The following is a 23553-nucleotide window of genomic DNA, read 5'->3' as shown; positions in this document are numbered from 1 at the left end:
ATGCAACTAACTTTATTCCTTAGCTTGCAAAAGATTTTTATTTTCCAGTTTCGACTCTGAAGACTGGTTTTACTATTTACAGTAATTACATTTTCTAAACTGAGCGAATATTTATCCAAGTTAAATACAGACCTACCAGTGAGATGTCTATTCAAGGAAACGAAGCAAAAAAGGAAGACTGAATTTAGAGAGGAATGGTTAAATACAGCAGTAGAGTGTGTGACACTAAATTACAATGATGATACCGGAAATCAAGTTGGTAATTCACAAAGTTGATAATTCATTTTAACTCAGCATTAAAATGCTCATGCTCACTAAATCAAATATTTGCTCAGCGTAAAATTTTCTTAGAGGGAACACTGGTGTCCTCACATACCTATTAAAGGATAAAGCAATGTTCTCTGTGTCAATTGGGATGAAAGTTAAAACGAAAACATAGCATTATGTTCAATTTGATTTCAATTTTACCCCGGGCCAGTTCTACCAGCCTTGAATTTTACAGCAAAGTGGACCACATCAAATAAATGTTGTAAGCATATAGCCAAGTCTAACTACATAACTTTGAAACCGTAGTCCGTAGGCTAATATCACTTAAAACTTGTCGTGAATTCTCCCGAAATTCGTTTCACCAACTCTCCTAAACTTTATTAACGATGGAATGCATGGCAGCCCAGTTTCGGTGAAAGACAGGGTTTGTCAAGGCCAAGTTAGCTTTAATATTAATATTTATGTGGTTTATAACCTTACCAAATTAGATACCGTATGCTGATAATACAGGTATTTAGGCTATAACCTGCAGCTTGAGAACCCTATTTGCCACGGAGCGGACACTTGAGTCAGGTGATTTACCCAGTTTAGCTGATTAAACCAACAACTTTTTAACACCAATGGAGTGACTTGGCTTTTATTGACGAGAAACATAAGGGAAGAAATTTTGTAAGAGTGTTTTTTTCTTTTTCAATGAACTAAGAATACCCAGTTAACTTTGCAAAGTAGCTCATACCTGCTATTTGTCATGACGACTATACCCTGATTAAATTCTGACCGCTAGCTGGAGACACAAGACCGTTCGTCGCTGTCGTTTCTATTTTTAAACATCTGTGAAGGTCACAAAGAGAAAGGCGTCGCTTTATGTTTGTAGACATTGCTGACGTAGAGACGCGGTATCGCGACATCTTTAAGCGTAGTTCGATAGATCTCAGACTTGTTGACGAAAATATGCCAAGCGCAAGTAAACTCCGCTTTCTACCCCACGGCAGGGATATTTGCTTGAAGAAAAACTTTCATGGTTTATGGTTGTTGATAGGCCGCATAAGGTTGTTTGTCATTATAGAATAGAACTATTAGCTAGCTGTCATATGGTGACACTGCAGTCAGTTTAAACTCTACCGCAATCTTCACTGTTAAGCGCTTTAATATTATTATTATTATTAGGTTTATCTCTCTTGTACATGTACCGTATGTTGCTGAATTAAGTAATTGCCAATTTATGACATGTGGCAAAGGTCATGTAAGTTCATACCACAATGGTGTTTGAAATCGTAGTTCATAGACTGTTGTAGTTTAACGCCCAGACTGCCATAGTTGCAACTGTGGACAGATTATTACGCAGACAGCTGGACAAAGAGCGTGACATTTCCATAATTACTCTTATGGCCATGTTGTGCGATTGTGGTAAAGGTTAGTGTAACTAATAGGTGCAGTATGGCAGTCCACCTTTCATTCACTGTCTGCATCTGAAAATTACTGTCGAAATTTAATAAGAGTTATATTGTATGTTTTAATAGTTAGACACAACTACTTTATTTTGTTGTTGGTGTTCAGCATGATTCTGTGTAATATTATTTGCAATTCTTAACTCATAACAACGCGTTTTTTCTTGTAGATTGTTTTGTAAAGATCTGTTTCTGTTATGGCTGATGATGGATCAAATTTGAGAGGGGTTTTTGATCTATGTAATCCTGACGGAAATGGATATATTTTAACGGAATATTTAGCCGACAAACTCTCCGAACAATTTAGCGATCAGTCATCCTTAATCACGATACAGAATGCATTAGACCCAGAGAGGAAAGGGAGGATTTCATTTGACGAATTCTGTGACGCTGTGAACACTCTGCAGGACACTTCTGTTGTAAGGCACCCTGCAAAACCTGGCTTCTATCGGGAAGACGATGACGGAGACAGTTCCGATCCTGAGAACACCTACAACGAGTACGACATCCCTGAAGACGACAGCATCGCTGGAGAAATGGAGAACTTTGAAGCCGTTGGGGAATCCCCACACAACCTAAGTCCTATTAAAATGCACGAGTCGAATTCCGAACAGTTTAAAAGGCACGGAAGTTTTCGTAGATCTCACAGGCGTGCTCATAGCTGGAATATGAGAGCACAGAATGGAAGCTTAAGTTTTGAACCTCAGTGTGAAGGGGAAACATCATCAGTGTCATCTGAGATTGATGACTTGCATGACAAAGTTGACAGCTTGCAAGTATGTCTTTTTTCACGTTATTACATTATGTTATTATCATGTATAGATATATCTAAATTAGTATTGTAATCTTAACGTATGATTTATCAGGACCATTTAAGCCGGCTTGCCGAGGAGAAGACTTTGCAGTCCCAGTATGAAGCTGTAAAGCGGGAGAACCAGCAACTCAGCCATCAAGTCAATGAGCTGGAAGAAAAAGTTCAAGACATGGCCGACCGGAGCGAAGAGCTACAACGAGATTCCAGACACAAATTGGACGACCTGAATCGTGAACACGACTTGCAGATCCAGGTTAGGCTTTGGTTGCTTGATTCAGGTTATCTGCTGACAGCATTGGCAGATGCTGTGTACCTTTTATTATCCTGCATAATACTGCTTCATTGCATATGAAATGAATCTTAACGGAAATGTGCATGCAGATACTTCAAAGCCGTATCGAGATGTTAGCAGCTGATAAGGAGAGGCTTGAATCTGAGCTGGTTACGACAAAAAACAGCGCAAGAGAGCGAAGAGAATCTCTTGTTAGTTTCCAGAATAAAACTGAAGATCTTACGAAGCAGATAATAGAGATTAATGAAGAATACAGAAGGTGATTGTGATACAAAATGAACTTAGACATTTATGATCTTTCTGCTTTAAATGTTCGTTACCTTTTACCTCATGTGATTTCATGCGGGCAATCATGCGTGCATGTTTATGGAAAATGAACTTTGTTCGAAGGTTAAACCAACGTTTTGCGCAACAAGAAGACAAGCATGAGGAACAAGAATCTCGTCTTCGCGATGAGATAAATCTTCTTCGTCATCAGCTTGAAGCTATTCAGCTGGAAAAGGGCGACCTTGAAACGATGGTGGCGCTCTCCAAGAATGATCCACTTCCTGCAAAATTGAAAGCGCACATGGACAGCCTGAAAGCTGAAAATGATGAATTGAAAAGCAAGAACGAAGAACTTTCTGGCCAGTTGGCCCAAAATCTCTCCGATGTTCGAACTTTAATGTGTGGAGATGGACAGTCAATAGCTCAGGAGCTTTCTCACGCAAGCAAGGATGAAGTGATGGAGGCATTGAGGAAACAGGAAGACGTGAATGACCAGCTTCGGGATTATCTTGACAAAATTATCCTCAACATCCTCGAGAAAGATCCTGGAATGCTGGAGATTAAATAGTAAGCAACTGGTAGAGTATTATTGTTATTTATAAGATTACTGCGCAGTGCATCTTAGTGTATTGCTTTTACTGTGATTGCCCAAACTGGTTTGCCTAGCTGTACAGTCCCCTTATTACTGTGTTTAGAATTAGTAATTAACCCAATTATGCTTCAAATTGTAGAAGAGTGTTTCTTAATGGGATAATGAATGGGTGTGTATGCAAGTTACTGCAGCTGCACACTGCATGATGTAACACTCTCTAGGTCTCTGTTTGTATAATCGTGCTCATAAATTCTAGGCGTTCTTGTTGGCAAATGATTGATCATTGATGTCAATGTACAGTGGTATTATTGTGGTAGAAGGTTTTACCCCATAAGCCATCTGTTGTTGAGGTTGGTTGATCTCAGACCTGGATTAATGATTTACTTGATTTGCTTCTGTTGCTCTGGAACTCATTCAAATTTTGTTTGTGTCAATATTTTTTATAAAGAAGCGGAAATTAGCTTATTTCCACACAACTATCCCTCTCAACTCCGAATTCATTTCCCCCAAATTCGGACTAAGCAAGACTTCAATGCAAGGGAATGTTTTAACAAGGCTTCCTACTTAACTTAAGAGTTATAAGAGGCCCCTAGAGAATATTAAGTACTTGTGAACTGAACTCCTTAATACTTTGTCAGCTTTTGAAGGTGAAATTACAGCTTATTATGTCTGTGAAGTAAATGTTCACTTTGTTGGCACTGTTTCACTTAATGAGATGACATAATGTTGGTTTCCAAGGTGTCAATGTCCAATATTGTGTTTTCTTTTCACTTGGCACCAATGTGATGTCGCCAGTTGTTAAAAATAACAAAGCTACACTCAACACAAAACCTATTATGTTCTGCGTTGGTTACCTTTCACGTAATAAGATCCTCTATGACATCATTGAGATGACCATCATTGTTTGCTTTTGAAAGAGATTGTTCATTGTTATTTACATTTACGTAAAATCCACCTTCTCCACAGGCTCAATTGAAAGAATCAATAGGTTTCCTTGGAATGAAGGTTTATAGCAATTGTTAACTTGATAGTAAATCTTTTGATGGTTGGGTGGAAGGTAACAACCAGTTCACTGGAAAATTGCGCATAACAAGCAAATTATTTATTTCGGGTAAAAGCATATCAGTATATGTAGGTTGGTGGTGATGCCAACAATATACGTTTGGGTGCAACCCACCATTATTTCCACCCTTCTATATTGGTCCTTACTACATGCCAGATACGTGCTATGGCATCATATGAACATATATATTTGTAACAGATGACTTATCGATGTTGTGTATATTTACATGCTCTGCTTTTATGGTTTCTTTTTGTAGTGAATTTGTTCCACTTGTTTTTATTTCGCTTAGGTTTGAATTTAGTTTTATTTCAGTGTCCAACATGCGCATATACAACTGTGCTGTATGGCTTCTTGTATTTCTGCCTTCTATAATAGACTCCTATGGTGCTACAGTGTTTATTTTTCACATTGAAATGTGATGGTGCTTTGTGCTGTGATTTAATCATGATGTGTTCAATAATTCTTATCCTGAGCAAGCACAAAGGCACATACTGTGTACAGGCCGTTTAATTCTATCTAGCAATTGTGTTAAAATAGCAAATTAAATATTTTTACCTGAATTGGATTCAATTTCGCAATTTTAGAATGATTCATATTCTGTAAACGAATCTTTGCTACTCACGATGCAATTTTTGTTTCTTCATACAACTCACTGTGAGTAGTAAATCGCTTGTCAAATTATTTTGTTAGAAAACTTTCATATTTTAATTTAACCAAACATGGATGTTACAGATGTATAAGACATTGGTTTCCCTTGAAATTTCATCATTTCACTACATGCTTAGTAATGGGGATACCAGACCCTGAGCAACAAGTGATATCCTTTCACTTGTCTGCCATCACTCCCAAGAGATTTAAGATGACATGCAGTGTGAACTCCCCTAATTAGACACCTAAAGCGCCTCATTTCAAAAGCTTATTTGTTTTTAGGCTTCGTACTGATACCTTTTTGTCATAACAGCAGTTTTCAAAAACGTATATGATTGATATTTTAATGATCACGTGCTGTATAAGCTTGTTCATAAATTATGGATTGAATGACACAATGTGTGCCACAGCCTTACATTCAAAAATGTATTCCACAACTGAGCAAAGATGGTTTAAATTATTAATGATTTGAACCTGCTTAATTGAAACTTTTCATTCCTTTGGCTAATTTTGAATTTCTGTGATGACGTCATTGTTCATTTATTAATTGATTTTATGTATCTGAAATGTTTTTCTGCACAAATTCTATTTCTTTATGAAAAATTGAATTTCAATTAAAAACTAGAATTATGAGTTTGCTAGTGTTTGAGAGTTAGACTTGTGGGCAAGGATAATCACAGGTCTTTGAAAGGTGGATTTTCAATGCAGATACCAGTAGCAACAATTTACTTTCATCAACACTTAATTACAAGTTTGTTTATACACAATGTGAAGAACAATTACACAATGAGTGTCTGTACCAAGCACTGATTACCATTTTAACAGCATCTTTTCTCTGCTTTCTAGCAGGAATATTTAACATCTAGTTCTCTTTGGAAGTGTTTTAATAAACTTACAAAGTGAATAATATTACTACACAACAGGTAACAGCTGAGAAATGTAAATTTTAGTTTAGAAAGTTTGAATAAAGTTGAAGAAATTTTCAAAACATTTTACTGTGGTTATGACTTTTATTTAGGAGTTTAAATTCTTTTGTACAAAGTGATAGATTCAGCACATTAACTATAACGTTCCAATTTGCAACCGCTGTCATACATAGCAGTAATACTATCATTGTACTATGTACACCATGTACATTAGGAATTGCAATTGAAGCAGAAAGCATAATATAGTTAAACACGGGCATAGGTTAGGAGGTCATTTTCTTCTCAACAAATGCAAAAGCGTAAACAAACTTTTATAAACAAGTTCTCACTCATGTTTTGAGACTGAACAAGAAACACAAAACCATATCAAGATCAAACCTTCCGTTTCTGTGAATCAGATAATGTCTTTATGTAATCTTCCTGCATCCTATTGATATCAATTTCCTCCAGGGTTACCTTGTGGTTTTCTTTTAGAATTTTCAAGCGTTGTCTTAATTTAAGAATTTCATTATCTTTCAGCTGGCCAATGTCAGTGAGTTTCTCAAGTTTCATTTCCATCTCCATGCATTGTTGGTGCAAGAAATCACATCTCTTTGTTTCACGAGTTGCTTTACTTTGTAAGGCCCTAATTTGACTTTCATATTCTTCTTTCTGGTTTTGCATTTGCGTCTTTAAAATTTCATTCTCACCAAATGTAAATTCCAGTTTGTCCTTTTCTTTATCCAGCAATAATTTGGTTTTTGTGTGATCGAGTTTTTCATGTTTCAGTGCATTCGACACTTCATCGTGTGTTGTTTTTGGAATGTAATTTGATTTTTGTCTTTCGATTGTCGAACGAACATGATCAAGCTGATTTCTCTGGATCTTAAAAACATCCTCCATGGCGTTTCGGACGATGGAATGTGAGGAAATAGAAGGGGATGAAGCCCTCACGGCGCCATTTTTAGATGACCATCCAAAATCCTCCATTAAAAATCATGAAATGTTAACCTCCTATAAATTAAAGAAAGGAATAATTGAAAATTTTAGAGAAGCACAAAACTACCAACTCAAAGAAGCAATGTACTGAAACAATGAAACATGTCATCAGTTATCAGATATCAATCATATTATGTAAACGTGGTCAGCCTTTACAATCTGCTGGTTTATAAAGTAACTTACTGCAAGGCTACTATTTACCTTATATACAAAATTCATTGAGATTTGAAAGTGACTTATCTGCAGCAATGTTTCCTGGACCAAAATAAAATCCTTCCAGCAAGAAATAGAAATTGCACAGTAAGTGGAACCAAATAAATTACGCAAAACAAACTTCAGCATACAAAGAAATTTGCAATCTTATTCATAATTTAAAGACAAACGTTTTGCTTCAAGTTTATTTTGATCCGTATTTACGTTTGAGTTATTCTGGTTTAATTACTTCCGCCTTGGTCGTGGGAAAAATTTTCAAGCATGCGAAAGTCAGAAATGGCTGGACAAATTTGAGTCAAATCTTTCTAAAATACAAAAACAATAACACGAAAGCACTGATTAAATGTAGTTTTGGTAATTCAGCTATATGCAATATGTGATTTGAGCGATATAATTTTAAGCTAACTAAACCAGTGTAAAATTCGGATTGTATCACATATCTTTCGTTATTGCTTGTGACTGATGGAAAAATAAAATACTAACCATTATAGCAGGATGAAATAATAACTCCGAAAACAAACAACTAACAAAAAAGCAGTAAAGTTTTAAGACTTAGCCAATTTTGCACCGAGGATGCGTTTTTATATCAAAAGCTGAATGGTGTTATCAACGGAATAAATTTAAAGGCTTAAATATTTCCATGAAATCATTAAGGTATGATACGCGTTTATACTTAATTGACTAAATTGATTACGGTTTTGAATTCATTCTATCTGGAGATTGTCTTATTCTAACATTTTTGATTTGGTTCACGAGTTGATCTTATTCTTTTGATAGAATTAATATGGACACTCTTTGAGTGTGTCCATTGCTTTTATAGTATGTCTATTGAACTGGTGAAGGTCGGTGTTGGGATATTTCTGTATTTTCCGAAGTTGACCTCACGGCTCACGATCAAATTAGCTTGAAGTAGACTGCTTATGAAGTGTATTGAAATAAAATAAACGGACCTTACACAAGGTATGTTGTTAACACTAGCTTTACACATAACTTAATGAACCTGTAGGCTACGGTAAGACACTTTAAATAACTTTTTTACTTAGATGCATTCATTATGAACAACAGTGTTTGAGTACTTATGTATACTAAGCTTTATTCTGTACACTTGAATGTGATAAGTTAAATATATTTTGATATCGTACCAAGATTTTCGCTTTTTAACCAGTTATGTCAATGTGTGACTAAAACTACCATACTTTCTAGTTTAGATGCGAAACCAATGGTTGCAATCTAACGTTACAGGTTTATTTTAACATTGTTCATTTGCTTACAATATCTTTTTACGATGTCAGTTATTCCAACATTTTTCTTTGGCCATGGTGTATTATCCAGGCTACAGTAAATATGTATATCCATAGATGTCAAGTATGGATCTGCCGGGTATGCTCGAAAGACCCAGAAATTGTGCTTGGGCCTGTCATGGACCCTAATTTTTCTCATGTACCAACACCAAAAACCAGGATATCAGTACAATTGAAATATTTCGCAATAGTGTTTTATTTTTCTTTGAGATATATTTACCAACATATGGCTAGTTAATAACATAATTTTATGCAGATAATCATGTCATGCATGACACAAATTAGCGTAATGTAACAACGTTGGTACGCTATGCTACTAACACAAGTTTATTACATCCAACTCACTCAATGCTATTGCGTGTGTTTTGGCAACACGTTGCACCAAAATAATTCAAGTAGCAGACGATATCATTATGACATTTAATTCAGAACTCGAGTTTTATTCTATCAGTTTTATTCTATTTAGCTGTAAAAAAGAAGCCCTAGAATTAGTGGGATAAAAGTTTATATTTTATATGATTGTTCATGAACCTACGAGTAGTTATTCAAGCTTAATTAGATAAATGTCTTCGCTACTCAATAAAAAACAGCATTTAAAAGTTGCAAATTAGGAGAACCCCTTAATTTCAAATGTAGGCCTTAAAAGTTGGCAGACCCAAAGAACTTCAAAACCTGACACCTATGTACATATCTGCTTACTTAATTTTTGATAATAATTCATTGCCACTAATTCATAACTTTTTGATAGAATGTTAAGATCAGGAGTCCAGATTGCTTCAGCAGTTGCAAGATGCGTCACTGCAAGAACAACTCATCGGTGTATCAGCGTGACTGCTGTTAATAAGGCGCTAGATCCAGTGCAGAAAGTTTTTGCTGATCAAGTAACTTTGAATTTTTTCTATACGATATTTATTGATACAGTGCTTCTTCAATTATCTGCACCTCGTTTAATCAGCATTCTATTATCCGTTAATTAATTAATCAGGGAAGCAATATACTTGAAATGCGTAGCATGGATTCAGCTACTAAATATATTAAATGCTTAGATATTATATTTTTATATATCAGGAATAATTTCATTTTAAATTAAAGACAGATATTGAAATGCTGCTTTCACATTTTTGTGGGCAAACTTTATTGTGGTGATGCAATGGAAGCAGCGTTAATTTTTGCCACTCCTGGTGTTACGAGTTTCTGTGACATTGTGCTCAGATTAGCAAGTACAATGCTCTGAGCAGCAAGCAAGGAGGTGGAGCAGTGGATGCGGGGCCGGAATATGAGCAAGCTCGTCAGGAAGCTATCAACAGGATCGCGAAGATGTTCAACGTCACGGATGATCCCCTCAAGTTCCCCGAATTTAAATTCGAAGAACCTGATCTCAATCAAGACGACACAGACTTCACTGAAAGCTGAACTCCAGTACCGTTTACTTAAAAATTTATTAGTTTGAAGTTGTAATAAAGGCATTTAAACGACAACGCACGTCTTGCATTCTCCGATGGTGCAAAGTTGAAATAAATTAGACGTTCGTTCATTTTATCTGGTAGATATCAACTCAGATAACAAACATCTTTTTAGTTTGCAATTTATGATAAAATAGTCAAATGAGTTGAAGCAAAGAAGGCAGGATAATAGCAATTATCTACAAACAATACGTCACATATTACAACATTTGTTAAAAAAAACTGAAGCAAGTAAGTATTTAAAGACAAAAATAGGCTTGTCTGTAAAACTGAAGAACACCATTGCACAAAGACAGTAACATAATATCCAGTTAAATCACGGCAAAAGTAACAACATATTGTGTACAATGATTCCATGAAACTCAATGCAATCTACAACATGACTGGAAGCAGCTTGGAAACATCTCCACAAAATGGCCCGCCTTTATACCAAGTGCTGTAAATAATACTCGCAACAAGTAAACAAGGTTTAGTGCAAATAACATCTGAATAAATAGAACGTAATTTATTCCTTGTGACCTTCTGGTAGCCCTGATACTTCAAAACTCTGAAAGCCATCCAATGAATTCTGACAATCATCACACGAAAAATCACCACCACTTGGTGAAAGAAGTGTAGATTGAGTCACACTTGGTGGCGTTCTGGTCTGAGTGCAGATTGTTTCCAACAAAAGCGAAGACAATGAACTAGACGTAAATTTTACGTCAACATCAGAGACTAATGACTCATTCTCGGTAGGAGTCCTCGATCGTTGGCTGTTCTTCTGACTCGGTCGTCCACGGAGTCTCTTCATCTGACCTTGATGCTTCTCGAATTCAATGCTTTGATCATCGACGACGGAAGATGGAAGGAATGAGCAATTGGCAGGCGGCGCATAATTGGATATCTTTGTTATCTGACAACACATGAGACTTGAACTGCGCGCTACGACCCAAGCACTGGTTAAACCATAAAAGCTACCTGTAGTTAACATAAGAGTTGGGTTTAACATACCTGGTCTGAAATGTGACTCATTGGTTCAGATGAAACTCGCCAGTCCTATAAAAATAAAACAAAAAGATTTAAAGTAACAGCAGGAGCACAGGTGATGTCTCATATCTTGAAGACAATTAGTCACCCCATGATAAGCAAGTGTTGTCATCTTCCCATTCGTCTCAGAGGTGTCCGGAAGACATTGAGACTTAACGCTCCCACTGACTAAAAATGCAAGTGAAGATAGCTGAGTTGCATGGTGTTTAACATGAACCCATGTTACAAAATACAAACTTCTTCTAAAGAACATTGTTGACTAAAAGTTATGGTTCAACTAATTGGTTGTACATATTATAACATAACGTTAATTTTCTTAAAAATCAACTAAAATACCAGTTTGAAAATCTCCAGTCTGAAAAGTGTTTGGATTTCCATTCCATGTCATGAAGCTTGGATCTGTGGCCTAACATGATACACTAATTAGAATCACCACAAAACATGACGCAATTGTAAAACAATTGACTTAAAAAATCATGCAAAACAATCACGACGCAATTTCTTCCTGTGATGACATATGATCTGTCGTGACATTGATAGTTCCTGATACAACTATTCCACTATTATAAACATCGTCGTCACTTGGTCGATTAAACAAACATAGGAACAATGGTAGCTGCGTCACCAGTTTAATTATTAACACAGTATATAGTTGCCCTGCTTAAGATGCCAGTGCCATTGAGCAAACAAGTTCTAAAAACTGACTGTTTCTGTTTAAATAACAACTGTGGTAAATTTGGAAATTATGACGTGATCGATTTCCAAATATAACGCTAAAGCCAAACACGTTTGAAATTGAAAGCAACAAATTTTGATCACCTGTGACGACGGCAATGACGGCCATTCACTCATGACTGGTGTAGGGGGCATCCGAATACCAAGCATACTGTGGTTCACTAAGTGGAACTTGCAACCAAAAACAGAAATTTAGCGTTAATAAAGACTGGTGACAAGCAAGGAACACAAAGTAGGATTTAAAAGAAGAACAAAACAAACTTGTATGTGGTATAACACAGGCGACTCACATTTGTTGATTGCACATTCGAACCATGTAAGGGGTTTCTATAACAAAAATTACAAATGAAACAAGTTTTGTTACTGGCTGCGAACATGTTCAATAGAAGACGGTGAATAAAGGATAAAACATTTGTGATCGCATGAAACAAACACACTTGACGACAACGAATTCATGTATGTTACAACTTCGTTTGCAATCGAGTGCGTCCATGGATCTGGATAAGTTAGTTACCTGGGTTGATATGGAGGGGGGCCAGGCTGGGGCGTGGGGAAGGGTTTTGTTGGATTTTCGTAAGGTGGTGGGCTAAGGGGTAAGCCCTGCCGAATTTCCTTGAGTTTTTCTGAAACACAAATTCATAAAAATAACTACATGAAGAAAAACACAACAGAAATTATTGACGTGATTAATGCTATCAATGGTTATTGTTGATTTCTTAAAACGACCAAATAATAACATTGAATGAGGAATAAAAAATTTATATTTACCTAAAAATGATTTCAAACCAAGCCACAAAGAAAACAACTTACCAGAGTTTTCTGGCAGTTTTTGTAAGATACGATATTCAAGCTCCATCTTTTCTGCAACAAAGAGCTGTGTCTTGTTGTATTTCTTGATCGCTTTGACAAGTTGTCTAAACCCATCAGGTCCAGAACCTAAAAATAAATGTTTAGCCGCAAGATATGTTAAGATAACATTCGTGGATATTTTGCTTATTCATCACTTTACGCTTCAAAGTGTAAAAAACTTGAATATATTATTGAAAGTAATAAGTGTTCAAAGTTCTACTTCTTAAACTACCTTTCACCACATTGATAAATGTGTCCACTCTTAGAGTTGTTGTTCTGCAGCTTCTGATGAACTCACAATCATCTGAAGACAATATGTTTTTGGATTGCAAATAAGGGAAAAGACGATCAACCCGAAGATTATTGCAGAGAAAACCTCGTAGATTGTCCAATGTCTGAAAATGTTTTCAAACTTTTTATTGATAAGGCTGTTTATATAAATATTTTGAGTGATGTGAACAATTGCACGCCCACATCATAATTATATGCTGAGGGATTGTTATGGGGTAACAAATTCTCATTTAAATCTTCCTGCGGGTGTGCAAGTGTTCATTTTCCTGATCTTTCAAATTGTTATTCATAAAATTCAAACAACTTCAAATTTTACAATCACTTTTGTCCATGAAGAAATACCAAATGTGATGAAGAAGAAAATTGTGGATTGCTAGCCTAAGAGCAAACCTTCTTCTGCAACTCATAAAGGAACTCCTCCTCACTCATATTTTGCTCCTCCGTGTCCAGTCTGGATAATCCGTTCATTTTAGGAGTCTTTTGTTCCAAAATAGATTTTCAAGCAAATAAATAATCATACAGAGTAAACTTTTAGACAAAAAGTTGATCTGTTACCACGAAAAATTGAAATTTATCACAGTCAACTGGAATATTCTGCTACTTTAAAGCTGGTTTAAAAGTAACATATAACCATGTTATAACCTGAGACATATCTAAAGCTACTGGATGGAAAATATTCTGTCTATGATACATCTTTAAATATTTTGCAGTTGCATTTCGGCAAAAAACTTTTCTTTCTTTGCCAGTAAAAATCCTGAGAACAAAACCTGAGTGTTACTTGATCTCGATGCAGTGATAATTAGAAGAAAATCCAAAATATAACCGGTTCAGCTTCGTGTAACTATAAACTCAAATTATAATTAGTCCATGGAGTTGTGCCACTACAAACAAGAATATATTCGACGAATATTAGCAAATAGCAGTATCTGTATTGGTTTATATAATAAGCATTTGGCATAATAGTTGCAGTTGGTGTATGGGCTGCATTAAACGATATTTTATCAGAACATTTCAAGTATGCCGTACGTCAAGTTGTTCCAAGTCAAAAAAGTCATACACAAAATATCAATCTCTACACTTTGTTAGTGTTTTGAACACAACAAAATAACAGCATCAGCTGAAAGTAAAGTTTAAAAACAATTTCTCAGAACTATAGAAGAACCACTTGAGAAGTTACGGGGAACAGAACCGTGTTAGCGTCAATGATTTAACAAAAGAAAAAGGGGAATATACAGCATCTGAAAATTTAATCACAGAAACTTTCCCAAGCTTGACTTGGCTCCTTCAGAGGTGTGCTATAAGATGACCTGAAGATGAGAAGTTACGTAAACTGATTGTTTGAAACAACGTTAAATATTGATTGATTGTAACATATTTTCAGAATAAAAAAATTTATCAAATTTTATAGCCTATCCATCAAGAAATAAGTCTAATTTCAGTCGCTTCACACTGATACTAGGTCCGTGGTTATGGTATCTGGGCGAAGCACACAACTATTTTGAACGAGAAACTTCATCACAATGATGTGATGTCAAATGCTACTTTACTTAAACTTGTTTTTCGTTGTGACAATTTAACAATCTGATGATGTTTCTTACGGACATCTTCCATGAAAACAATTGGATATCATAATATCACATGCTAAAGAGCTTGCAATTTGCAAACCATTGTTACAGCACGAATGAAACAAATTTCCGCCCGCAATTCTAACGGACGGGGAAAGTAGCAAAGACGCGTTAGTGCTTAAAACGTGCAACATGCCATAAAAGCTGCGCCTATACAAAAATATTATAACAACGCACGTTGTTTTTAAATTCGTGCACTGATACCGACAGCTAGACTGACGACACTCGCTCGAATTCCAGTTAAGCCGGTTTACTGAATTTTCGTGGAGGAAGTCAAAAGCACGAACAAGCAGAAATCACAAAACTGAGTTTGTTTGTTTTCCAAATCAGGGGAACTCCATTGCCCGGGCTAAGGTCATGGAAATCCTATTTATATCTATCATAAACAGGATGGTGTACTTTTTTGTAAAACATTTTTGTTTCCAGTATTGGAAAATGAATATAACAGAAGAATTGTAAGTAGTAAGCAAATTTTGAAATCATCAGCAATACATGTATATGTAGCGTGAAAAGCGACCCTCTTTATGCTTCATTGTAACAGGAATGTGGTGGTTACTGTTTTATACAGTATATACCATACCATGGATATTTAATATACTGTAATCTGACTCTTAAGAACGATTAGAAGGTTGCGAATCCTGTTTAGAAATTCCTAAACTTCAGTTGAATAGTTTATATAATTTTTAAACACTGATAATCTGATTAATATCGGTTTTAATACTCATCATTATTACTTCAAACAAACACTAAAAATTACAACAATATTATTATTTATATATATAAAAAGAATTTTAAGAACCCATTAGCAATCAAAGCGCATTACTCTACATTCCACGATGACTTTACAGACTTATTACGTTATTACTACATGACTTCACAGAGTTTTTACGATCTATTTCTTCTCATTCATTGAACTTTTAAAACTTTAAACTGGATACTGAAGAACTCAGTATGAAAGACTAGTATTAATACTAATACCAATATTAAAACTAATATACTAACCTAATAAAATCATAGCATGCAACGATGCATTTATACGCTAAAGGAGATAATAAAGAAACAGAATTTTAACTTGAGGCGCAATTCGTTCATCAATGACAGGAAATGATTTGAACTTTTACACTCGAAGTTTTACAGGTTAGGTGATAATTTCAATTAGAAATTTTCAATAAAAGGAAACAAATGTCTATGACGATGGTAATAGGAAATTGTAATACGTTATATAATTTGCATTTTAGGAAGAGATTGTGTGTTCTCCATTTAGATGAAATGTACTATTTAGATATTATAGATATTTAGATACTATTTATATATATTATCCTTGGTTAATCATGTCATTCAAATTATGTAATACCGCCGTGAATAGCAAAAATGTAATTATAACGACACAATTTGGAAGACAATGGAAACAGCGTCTTCCAAATTAAACTAATTCTGAAAGCGCTGATTTCATTTTCTCAAAAGGACGCTCTTTTGCCCTGTTAGAGTCCAACAGTTGGACTATTTTGCTCTCATTGCCTATTTATCACGAGTTTTTTGTAATAAAATTTTTTTAAATGACTGGTTTTAATTTTCAAAGAACCTTAAATACCCACGGCTCTTTTGACGAAAATTAAATGATTGATTGATTGAAACGAAGGTTGTCCGTTGTTTCGGCAATTTGGAATATTTAAATTTACTTAAATATTCTTTAAATCTGGAATATTGCTAAAGTTAAAAACCTTTAAATTTACCATTACCGACAACAAAATAATCTCACTACACATCTGCACACCTTCAGTTTTGATATTTTTTTATGATCCATCCTCAATGATATTTTCCCAAATATTTTTACACGGATTGCATTCTGTTTCATCCGTATATAGATTTTTACCCTTTACAGTTTACACCATTCCGCAGTAAATATTTACCATGGTCACATTGGTCAGTCGTTAGTTACGATCTCAGTCTGAGACAGCGGCAGATGTTTTAGAGTGCTGATATTGTATTCATTACTTCCATACAACGCGGCCCTATCCCTGTGATGGTCTGGAGCAAGACAGAAACAACGTTTGCTTCTAACGTACTGTTAGTGATGACTGGGTGAAGTTAATTAGCTCCAAGTTCGGGCAGGATCACCCCGTCTGGAAAGTACGGCAGTTTTCCACGAGAATTTGTGGATAAAAAAGTTTAGCAGGTCAAGATGCCACACAAATTTCAACTATGGCACATAAGCTCTACTGTAACCAGGGTTGTTCTGTTTTTCTCTTGTTTAGATGAAAAAGAGCATAGTGTACCTTTGGTCATCGCACGAAATGCACCCTAGTTAAAATTGGGGTGAATCGGCAAGATGGTCTACAACAATCTAGGCCTAGCAGGCTGTACTAAAAGTGTTTAGGGTCTATCTTATGCCGTTAAATGCTTGATCTGTAAAAGAGGAGACAGTGTGCTCTAGTTTGTCTAATAGAGATATAGCGTTTAGTGCCACATGGTCATGTCATATGGCATTATCCCTTAAACTTTTTGGACTTCCCGGTGCATCCCTCACATATAATTGGCATTGGCGTTCTATATAAATGCATGTGATGCACCGCACGACAGAATGTAAAAAACTTCTGAAATAAATTTTTACACTGTTGTAGCTTAAAAGCCATCCAAACTGTGCTAATAAACACAATATTCATCACCATGGCAACATTGTTATTAGCTCTAAGTGCATTTATTTAAAGCAAAAGTTATTATTACAACCTAAAATTTCATAATATGCAAATCTCTGTCCAGTGATACCAAGTTTATTGTTTCTATGTTCCGTATGTTGCTTGGCATGGTAGGTTACGTGCAGGGCATAATTTCATCTTTTTTCTTTGTACTTCTTATGCCATCTGTTTATAAGTAGCATATATATTACTTCAGGGATTGTTTCTGTTTGCAGATGAACTTCAGTTTCATTTAGAAATAGGTTTTATAAAAATTAGTTAAAGATTAAAAAGTTTTGACAAAATTTTGTAATTTGATTTGGGAAATTTTGCTTCTGGGTATAGAAGTAACTTTATTTAACAAAACGCAATGGGCAATAAACAATGTAGCTGTGTTTCTTCCAATTCGCCGAGCGATGCAAAGCAACGTGGCAAGAAAGGACAAGATTTTTTATCTCACAACTCGCACGACGATGGACATAACTCTCTGGCTGCCAATGCAAATGAATCAAATGCATCGAAGCTTCAGCACATCAGTGACAGAGAACAAATTGACGGTAATTTTAGTTAATTATATTCGCTTAATTCATCTCCAGTGTATTTGGGCTTATTTCTTAGCTATAAGTAATATTGAAATAGCTTCTTTGATGTGAAACTGAAAGTCAGTGTTATGTATGTTTAGTGCTTACCGGATTAAAAAATTTATTTTTTCTTGGGAAAAATCCCCGGAACAACAAAAGATTATGTTTATAAAAAAGTACGACCATTTAAAATCACATCTTTACTTCACAATGTGTGCGTATAACATGGTGAAAAGCTGTAGGAAGCTTGATATATTTGTGTTTGAGTTTGTTGATCGTGGTAACCTCCTGTAGCACCATTGTATTTAACGTTTTACATGTTGCTTTGGGTTTTGCCACTTTATTTTGTGTATTATGTATAGTTGCGTGTGAGCACTTTGCTCTCTTGTGCTTTGACAATAGTTAGCACCACATTTTCACTCTCTACTGTTGATGGTAAAAATGTTAATAATATAAAATTGTGCATGAACTTATTAAATCAAAACCCTTGATTCTTCCACATAAACTTGTGAGCTTTTGTAGAGAAAGCTGAGTTATTGTGATGACCGGCTTCTAAGTTTGTTTTGAAGAATGAATAGTATCTTGTATTCGATTTGTTATTGGATTTTGAAAACTAATTTTAGGTTCAATCTGCATTGTATGAATCCACATATAAATGTATATCATACATATACAAAGAAATTTCTGGCTTATTGTTGAAGATGTTCGAACTAATATATGCAATGAAATGCTGTAAATCGTAAAATCATGCTCATGTGTTGTGATCACCAGATCTCGACGAAACACGAACGCCTTCAGACCATCCTAAAGCACTTACTATATTCATGAGCGTTTCTCAGACAGAGAGTGAGTGAAAAGCATTTGTAAACTTGTCACTTATGTCTACAATGGATGAACTAAAAAATGTGTCTTTGAAATACATTGCATTTGCTGCATCTACAAATCTAAATTAATATATATATAATTTTCAGTGGCAGAGCAACACAGGTTGAGTGTTCACAACTCGGTGAGTTCTCGGCCGTTCTCTGATCGTAATTTCACTATAACCAGCCAGTATTCAACTTAATTTTTAAATTGTTTTCACTTCTCAACATTTAATTCCTGCATTGCCGTATGATTTTGGTCAAGCCCAGTTCATATTTATCATACAGGCATCTCCGGGCTCTGCATCTCACAAGAGAAGAAGTTCTTGTTCAACAATCTATCTTGATGACAGCACTGTCAGTCAGCCGAATATCAAAGCCTCTATTAAATGGTGGGCGTTCAATGCTGTGATCATTTATGTATTTATTGGAAGTTTGTTTTGAGTAGATAAGTTCTATGGTAACTCTGGACCTTAAATTGAACACTTTAGACATTTACATCAAGTGATTTATTAATTTGCATAAGATTTCTATGAACTTTGGCTGAAATACGTATTAGAAAAATATGTTTTAAACGATGTGGTTATTGCAGTGTTGCACTGGCAGTGTTCTATCACATAAAACATAGAGAAATGGAGGAGAAGCACACACCCGCTATATTTGATGAGAAATTACATCCTTTATCTGTGAGTTAATATTTCTAGTGAAACTATTCCTGAATAACGTGTGTTTAGAGATAAAGGTTTATGCTATAAATGAAAATTTATTAGAAGAGTGGTTTCCAACCTGAGGGTGGAAATCCCCGATTGGGACTGTTGGAATTTTTTCTGCGAGTCAGATGTCTGTGGAGGAGTAGGTGTAGGTTTTCATTTATATTGTTTGCATTTTTTCTCTGGGGGAATTTAAAACTAGTTTGCCAAGACTGCAATAGAACCTTCCACACCGTTGCTTGCAATGCAATGCCGGTTGATGCAAGGCTTGGGCTTGGGCTTGGGCCCTCTTAAAACACGGCCATGTGCAAAGTTCTGTGACAATCCTAAAACAATTTAACCACAGAAATAAAAAATGTAACTTGGAACATTGGACTTTAGGTGCGTTATTTTAATTAAAGGTCTGTTTTGCTGTAGCAAGCATGCAGCTGCATCACATGCTTATATGAGCATACCGAGGCCAATTTGTACGTGTGCTTGTGATTAAATTAAAGGCCATGGAAGGGGTCGTCAGGTCATGATCGATGGATTTGCGGCATAAAATCTGTTGGAAACCACTGAACTAGAACATTGATTGACGCATTGATTGATTAAATTTCATTTTTTATATTTATGGATGTTAGAGAGATGAAGTACCTGTAGATTATGCCGTCAAGCTTCCAGATCATCGACAGATTTACAGATTTATCCGGACTTTGTTCAGCGCTGCTCAGCTCACTGCAGAATGTGCCATTGTCACTTTGGTGAGTTGGGTGGTGTCGGGGCAGAATATGGGGCAAAGAAGCACCCTTTGCATTATTCCTCAATATGTTGAATATGAACTTGGGCATTGATTAAAATCTGGATAAGACAATAAAATTTGAATATGACATGAATATTCTGATTGAATACGCAGATTTATCTGGAGCGGTTGTTGTCGTATGCTGAGATTTGTATTTGTCCTGCCAACTGGAAGCGAATATTATTAGGCAAGTGGATTCTTACATCAAAAATTGTTTGGTGCTTTGTTTGCGTTTTATTATTTCTTCACATGGTCAATATCATATCGTTGCTTCAAAAGTTGTTGAGTTTTTAGCTGCAAACCGTGATTTTATAAATCCTGTTATGAATAGAACTCTGTTTCCTTGTCCTTGAGTAATCCCTGTTTGTATGAAACTTGGTTAAGTAAGTAACTTGGTGAAAGGATATTATGTTAAACCATTACATAGTTATTTTCTACTCTGCTGTATTTACATGTAATCCTAGATAATGAATAGTGTGTTGCTACAAGTAAGATTTATGCATTTGCTGCCTGGTAAGTTCTTTCAATATTTGCTTTCTTGCCAGGTGCAATATTGTTGGCCTCGAAAGTGTGGGACGACCAGGCTGTGTGGAATGTTGATTATTGCCAGATTTTAAAAGATATCTCAGTGGAAGACATGTGAGTTACAAAAATACTACTTTGCGATGATATTTATTGCCTGGTTGTTAATTGCACGACAAATATCTAGCTCACGTGACTTTATTGATCCAGTGCGGCAGCCAGTTTGCACTGTGATGGTATTGATTTATGTTTAATGAAAGTAGCGGTGCGTTCATGTTTTGTTACAAAGAACAATGTTATCCTGCTAGGGCAGTGTTATTCGATACTTTTGCTTGGAAGAAGCCATGACAAGCAATACATGGCCACCTTCCATTGAAATTATGTTTCCATCTTGTTGACATTTTGGATTGATTAATTATTTATTTTAATGTAGGAATGAAATGGAGAGGCAGTTCCTCGAACTTGTTAATTTTAACATTAATGTGCCGAGTAGTGTCTATGCAAAGTATTACTTTGACCTTCGATCCCTTGCCACTGCCAACAACTTGCTTTTTCCCTGCGAGCCTCTCAGCAAGGACAGGGCGAGAAAACTTGAGGTTTGTGCAGTCAAATTATGTCTTGTTACGGTTCATTCCTGTGCTAACTATACACATGGATACTTGTAAGTGTATTTCAATTTTCTCAGCTTCACTTTGTGATTATGAAGGCACCTCCTTAATCATGTTTTAGTATTTTTTAATCACCTGTGCACTTTCCAATGATGTAGTCGGGGAGACTGAATAGGACCAATGTGAGAACTTGGCCGCCACCTTTATGTCTTGTGTTATGGGTGATTAGGATTTTTGTGCTTGTGTTGATGCTAGCGCTGTAGAATATTTTCATTTCAAAATTAATCAAATCCTTAAGTGTTTGATGAATATTATATTGTAGAGAAGCCATGTAGTTACATGAATGACTTAGTTGTATGGGGTTTTGTTCATTCGTTTGTTTAAAGCTAAAGATATTTGCGTTTGGCGTGTTTGTTTAACTTCTCTACTCTGTCTTACGTCAAAGTTTGGTCCAAGCCTAAGTCGTCATTGTTTACTGAGCAAGCTATAAAAGTCCTAAAATCTAATTCCCTTCTTGCAGTAATGGGTTTTCGACTTGTAGCAAATCAATCAAAATGTGACGTTCACATTCACAATCTGACCGTTGCACTGACGTATATTGCACTGGATACTACCAACGCTTGCCCGGATAAAGAATCAATTTATCTCGAATTATTTTCTGAACAAATCCAAAAAGTTTGTCCAAATTTATTGCAGGCGACCTCTCGATCTTGTGAGATGAAATTCAAGAACCGCTCGCTCCGTCGCAGCGTCAGCGTCGACAACCTCGCAGGGGCCGTCAACACGAGCGTCGTGTTGTCATAGCAACTGTTCACTGATGCGTGTCCAACTGTTGGAAGCTCTCCTCCGAGGATCGTCATCGGATGAGGTCGCACTTCCCGCCGCGACGTCTTTTGTTGGGGTATTGGCTGAAGGCAATTAAAGCACAACCGCACAATGTAGTCGTGTTACGTCATAATAGAACCTTTATCACTGCCGGCATCTCTATCGGCAGTTGTTACGGGATAGTTTCCGTATTTTTATTACGTCCCTGTTGCCATGGCAATAAGATGAGGGAACGAGCAAGCATCGTATAAGAGCGTTGTTGTGCCATAATTCGTCGCACTATCTTTATATTTTTATTTCTGTACTACTATATTTCTTAAGTTCAATTGACCGCTCTCAGCATAGATTATGACGTAATCGATTTATGACGTTAGATCTTTTTTGTTTTAGCGAATGAAATTTTTAAACTGTTGCAAACGCGCGACCTATTGACGGAATGAAATTGAATTAACTCGGCCCACCTATGGCTGACATCCCTGATAACAATTCGTTCTCTATAATGTCTGCTCGCTGTCAATCATCCCAAGGTTAAAATACGTCACAATTGTTATACTGACGTCACACTGGAGTTGTTTTGTCTAGCAAGCAATGTTCAATTGACTGTTGACGTCAACGTATATTACCTTATATGGATTGAAGCAAAGTTAAAAATAATTGCACATGCGGTGCCCACTTGCTTTATGACGTCAAAATGCTCAATTATTACGTCGATTGAACTATAATTAACTAGTGGTGGGTGTCAGGTCGCTATTTTTGTTTTTGACCCGACGACTGACTTCAAATTGTTTTGAGCTGTCGAAGTTGTGCTTCTGTCATCAGTGTTATGCTAACTCAGTGTTCCAACAGCGGAAGAACTATTTCTGTAAATCACCATTATGACGTCACTAATTCCTCCGTGTGTTATTACTGCCTTGGTTGGTCCAAATTTTACCCGGATGTCGGTCCAGGTAGACGTCATTTCCTGTTTATATGCGACGACGTCATGTTTTATGACGTACTTGCAGTTGATATCTTATCCGGAGATGTAATATATGATGACGTGTTGATGACATAGTACGTTCCATTGTCAGATATAGTACAAGCTACTTTGTAGTGTCCGCCATCCTCTTTTTATGACAAAATCATTTTAATAAATGAAGTCTTTACCTGTGTTGTTGTGACGTAACACTTCATGAAGATTATGAGGT

At 36.0% G+C, this 23553-nt stretch overlaps 5 protein-coding genes across 5 annotated transcripts; 3 read left to right on the top strand and 2 right to left on the bottom strand.

The window, feature by feature from the left end:
* The first annotated feature begins 1866 nt into the window (after positions 1-1866).
* On the top strand, positions 1867-6024 carry LOC143468734 (uncharacterized). Its single transcript, XM_076966101.1, has 4 exons — positions 1867-2491; positions 2582-2782; positions 2911-3080; positions 3212-6024. The coding sequence occupies exons 1-4, from the start codon at positions 1913-1915 to the stop codon at positions 3654-3656; spliced, it is 1395 nt and encodes a 464-aa protein (XP_076822216.1). The 5' UTR covers positions 1867-1912; the 3' UTR covers positions 3657-6024.
* Positions 6025-6094: 70 nt separating this feature from the next.
* LOC143468745 (spermatogenesis-associated protein 24-like) lies at positions 6095-7717 on the bottom strand. The gene is made up of 2 exons (XM_076966114.1): positions 7497-7717; positions 6095-7310 (listed from the first exon to the last, which is right to left on the bottom strand). Exon 2 carries the CDS (start codon positions 7284-7286, stop codon positions 6690-6692), a length of 597 nt encoding a protein of 198 aa, XP_076822229.1. The 5' UTR covers positions 7287-7310; positions 7497-7717; the 3' UTR covers positions 6095-6689.
* Positions 7718-8311: 594 nt separating this feature from the next.
* LOC143468747 (ATP synthase peripheral stalk subunit F6, mitochondrial-like) lies at positions 8312-10343 on the top strand. Its single transcript, XM_076966116.1, has 3 exons — positions 8312-8468; positions 9558-9690; positions 10022-10343. Exons 2-3 carry the CDS (start codon positions 9559-9561, stop codon positions 10220-10222), a joined length of 333 nt encoding a protein of 110 aa, XP_076822231.1. The 5' UTR covers positions 8312-8468; position 9558; the 3' UTR covers positions 10223-10343.
* Positions 10230-14897, bottom strand: LOC143468737 (uncharacterized). The gene is made up of 10 exons (XM_076966106.1): positions 13567-14897; positions 13118-13280; positions 12847-12972; positions 12551-12659; positions 12327-12363; positions 12121-12207; positions 11638-11707; positions 11390-11469; positions 11266-11310; positions 10230-11167 (listed from the first exon to the last, which is right to left on the bottom strand). The coding sequence occupies exons 1-10, from the start codon at positions 13642-13644 to the stop codon at positions 10778-10780; spliced, it is 1185 nt and encodes a 394-aa protein (XP_076822221.1). The 5' UTR covers positions 13645-14897; the 3' UTR covers positions 10230-10777.
* Positions 14898-17717: 2820 nt separating this feature from the next.
* Positions 17718-23517, top strand: LOC143468738 (cyclin-Y-like protein 1). Its single transcript, XM_076966107.1, has 10 exons — positions 17718-18033; positions 18829-18903; positions 19029-19063; positions 19209-19312; positions 19513-19606; positions 20254-20373; positions 20526-20598; positions 20957-21050; positions 21367-21529; positions 22238-23517. Exons 1-10 carry the CDS (start codon positions 17847-17849, stop codon positions 22343-22345), a joined length of 1053 nt encoding a protein of 350 aa, XP_076822222.1. The 5' UTR covers positions 17718-17846; the 3' UTR covers positions 22346-23517.
* Positions 23518-23553: the final 36 nt, after the last annotated feature.

Source organism: Clavelina lepadiformis, chromosome 8, assembly GCF_947623445.1.
Source record: "Clavelina lepadiformis chromosome 8, kaClaLepa1.1, whole genome shotgun sequence".
Lineage (NCBI taxonomy): Eukaryota > Metazoa > Chordata > Ascidiacea > Aplousobranchia > Clavelinidae > Clavelina > Clavelina lepadiformis.
Note: the sequence above shows the minus strand (reverse complement) of the source record. Positions and strands in the feature narration are given on the sequence as shown.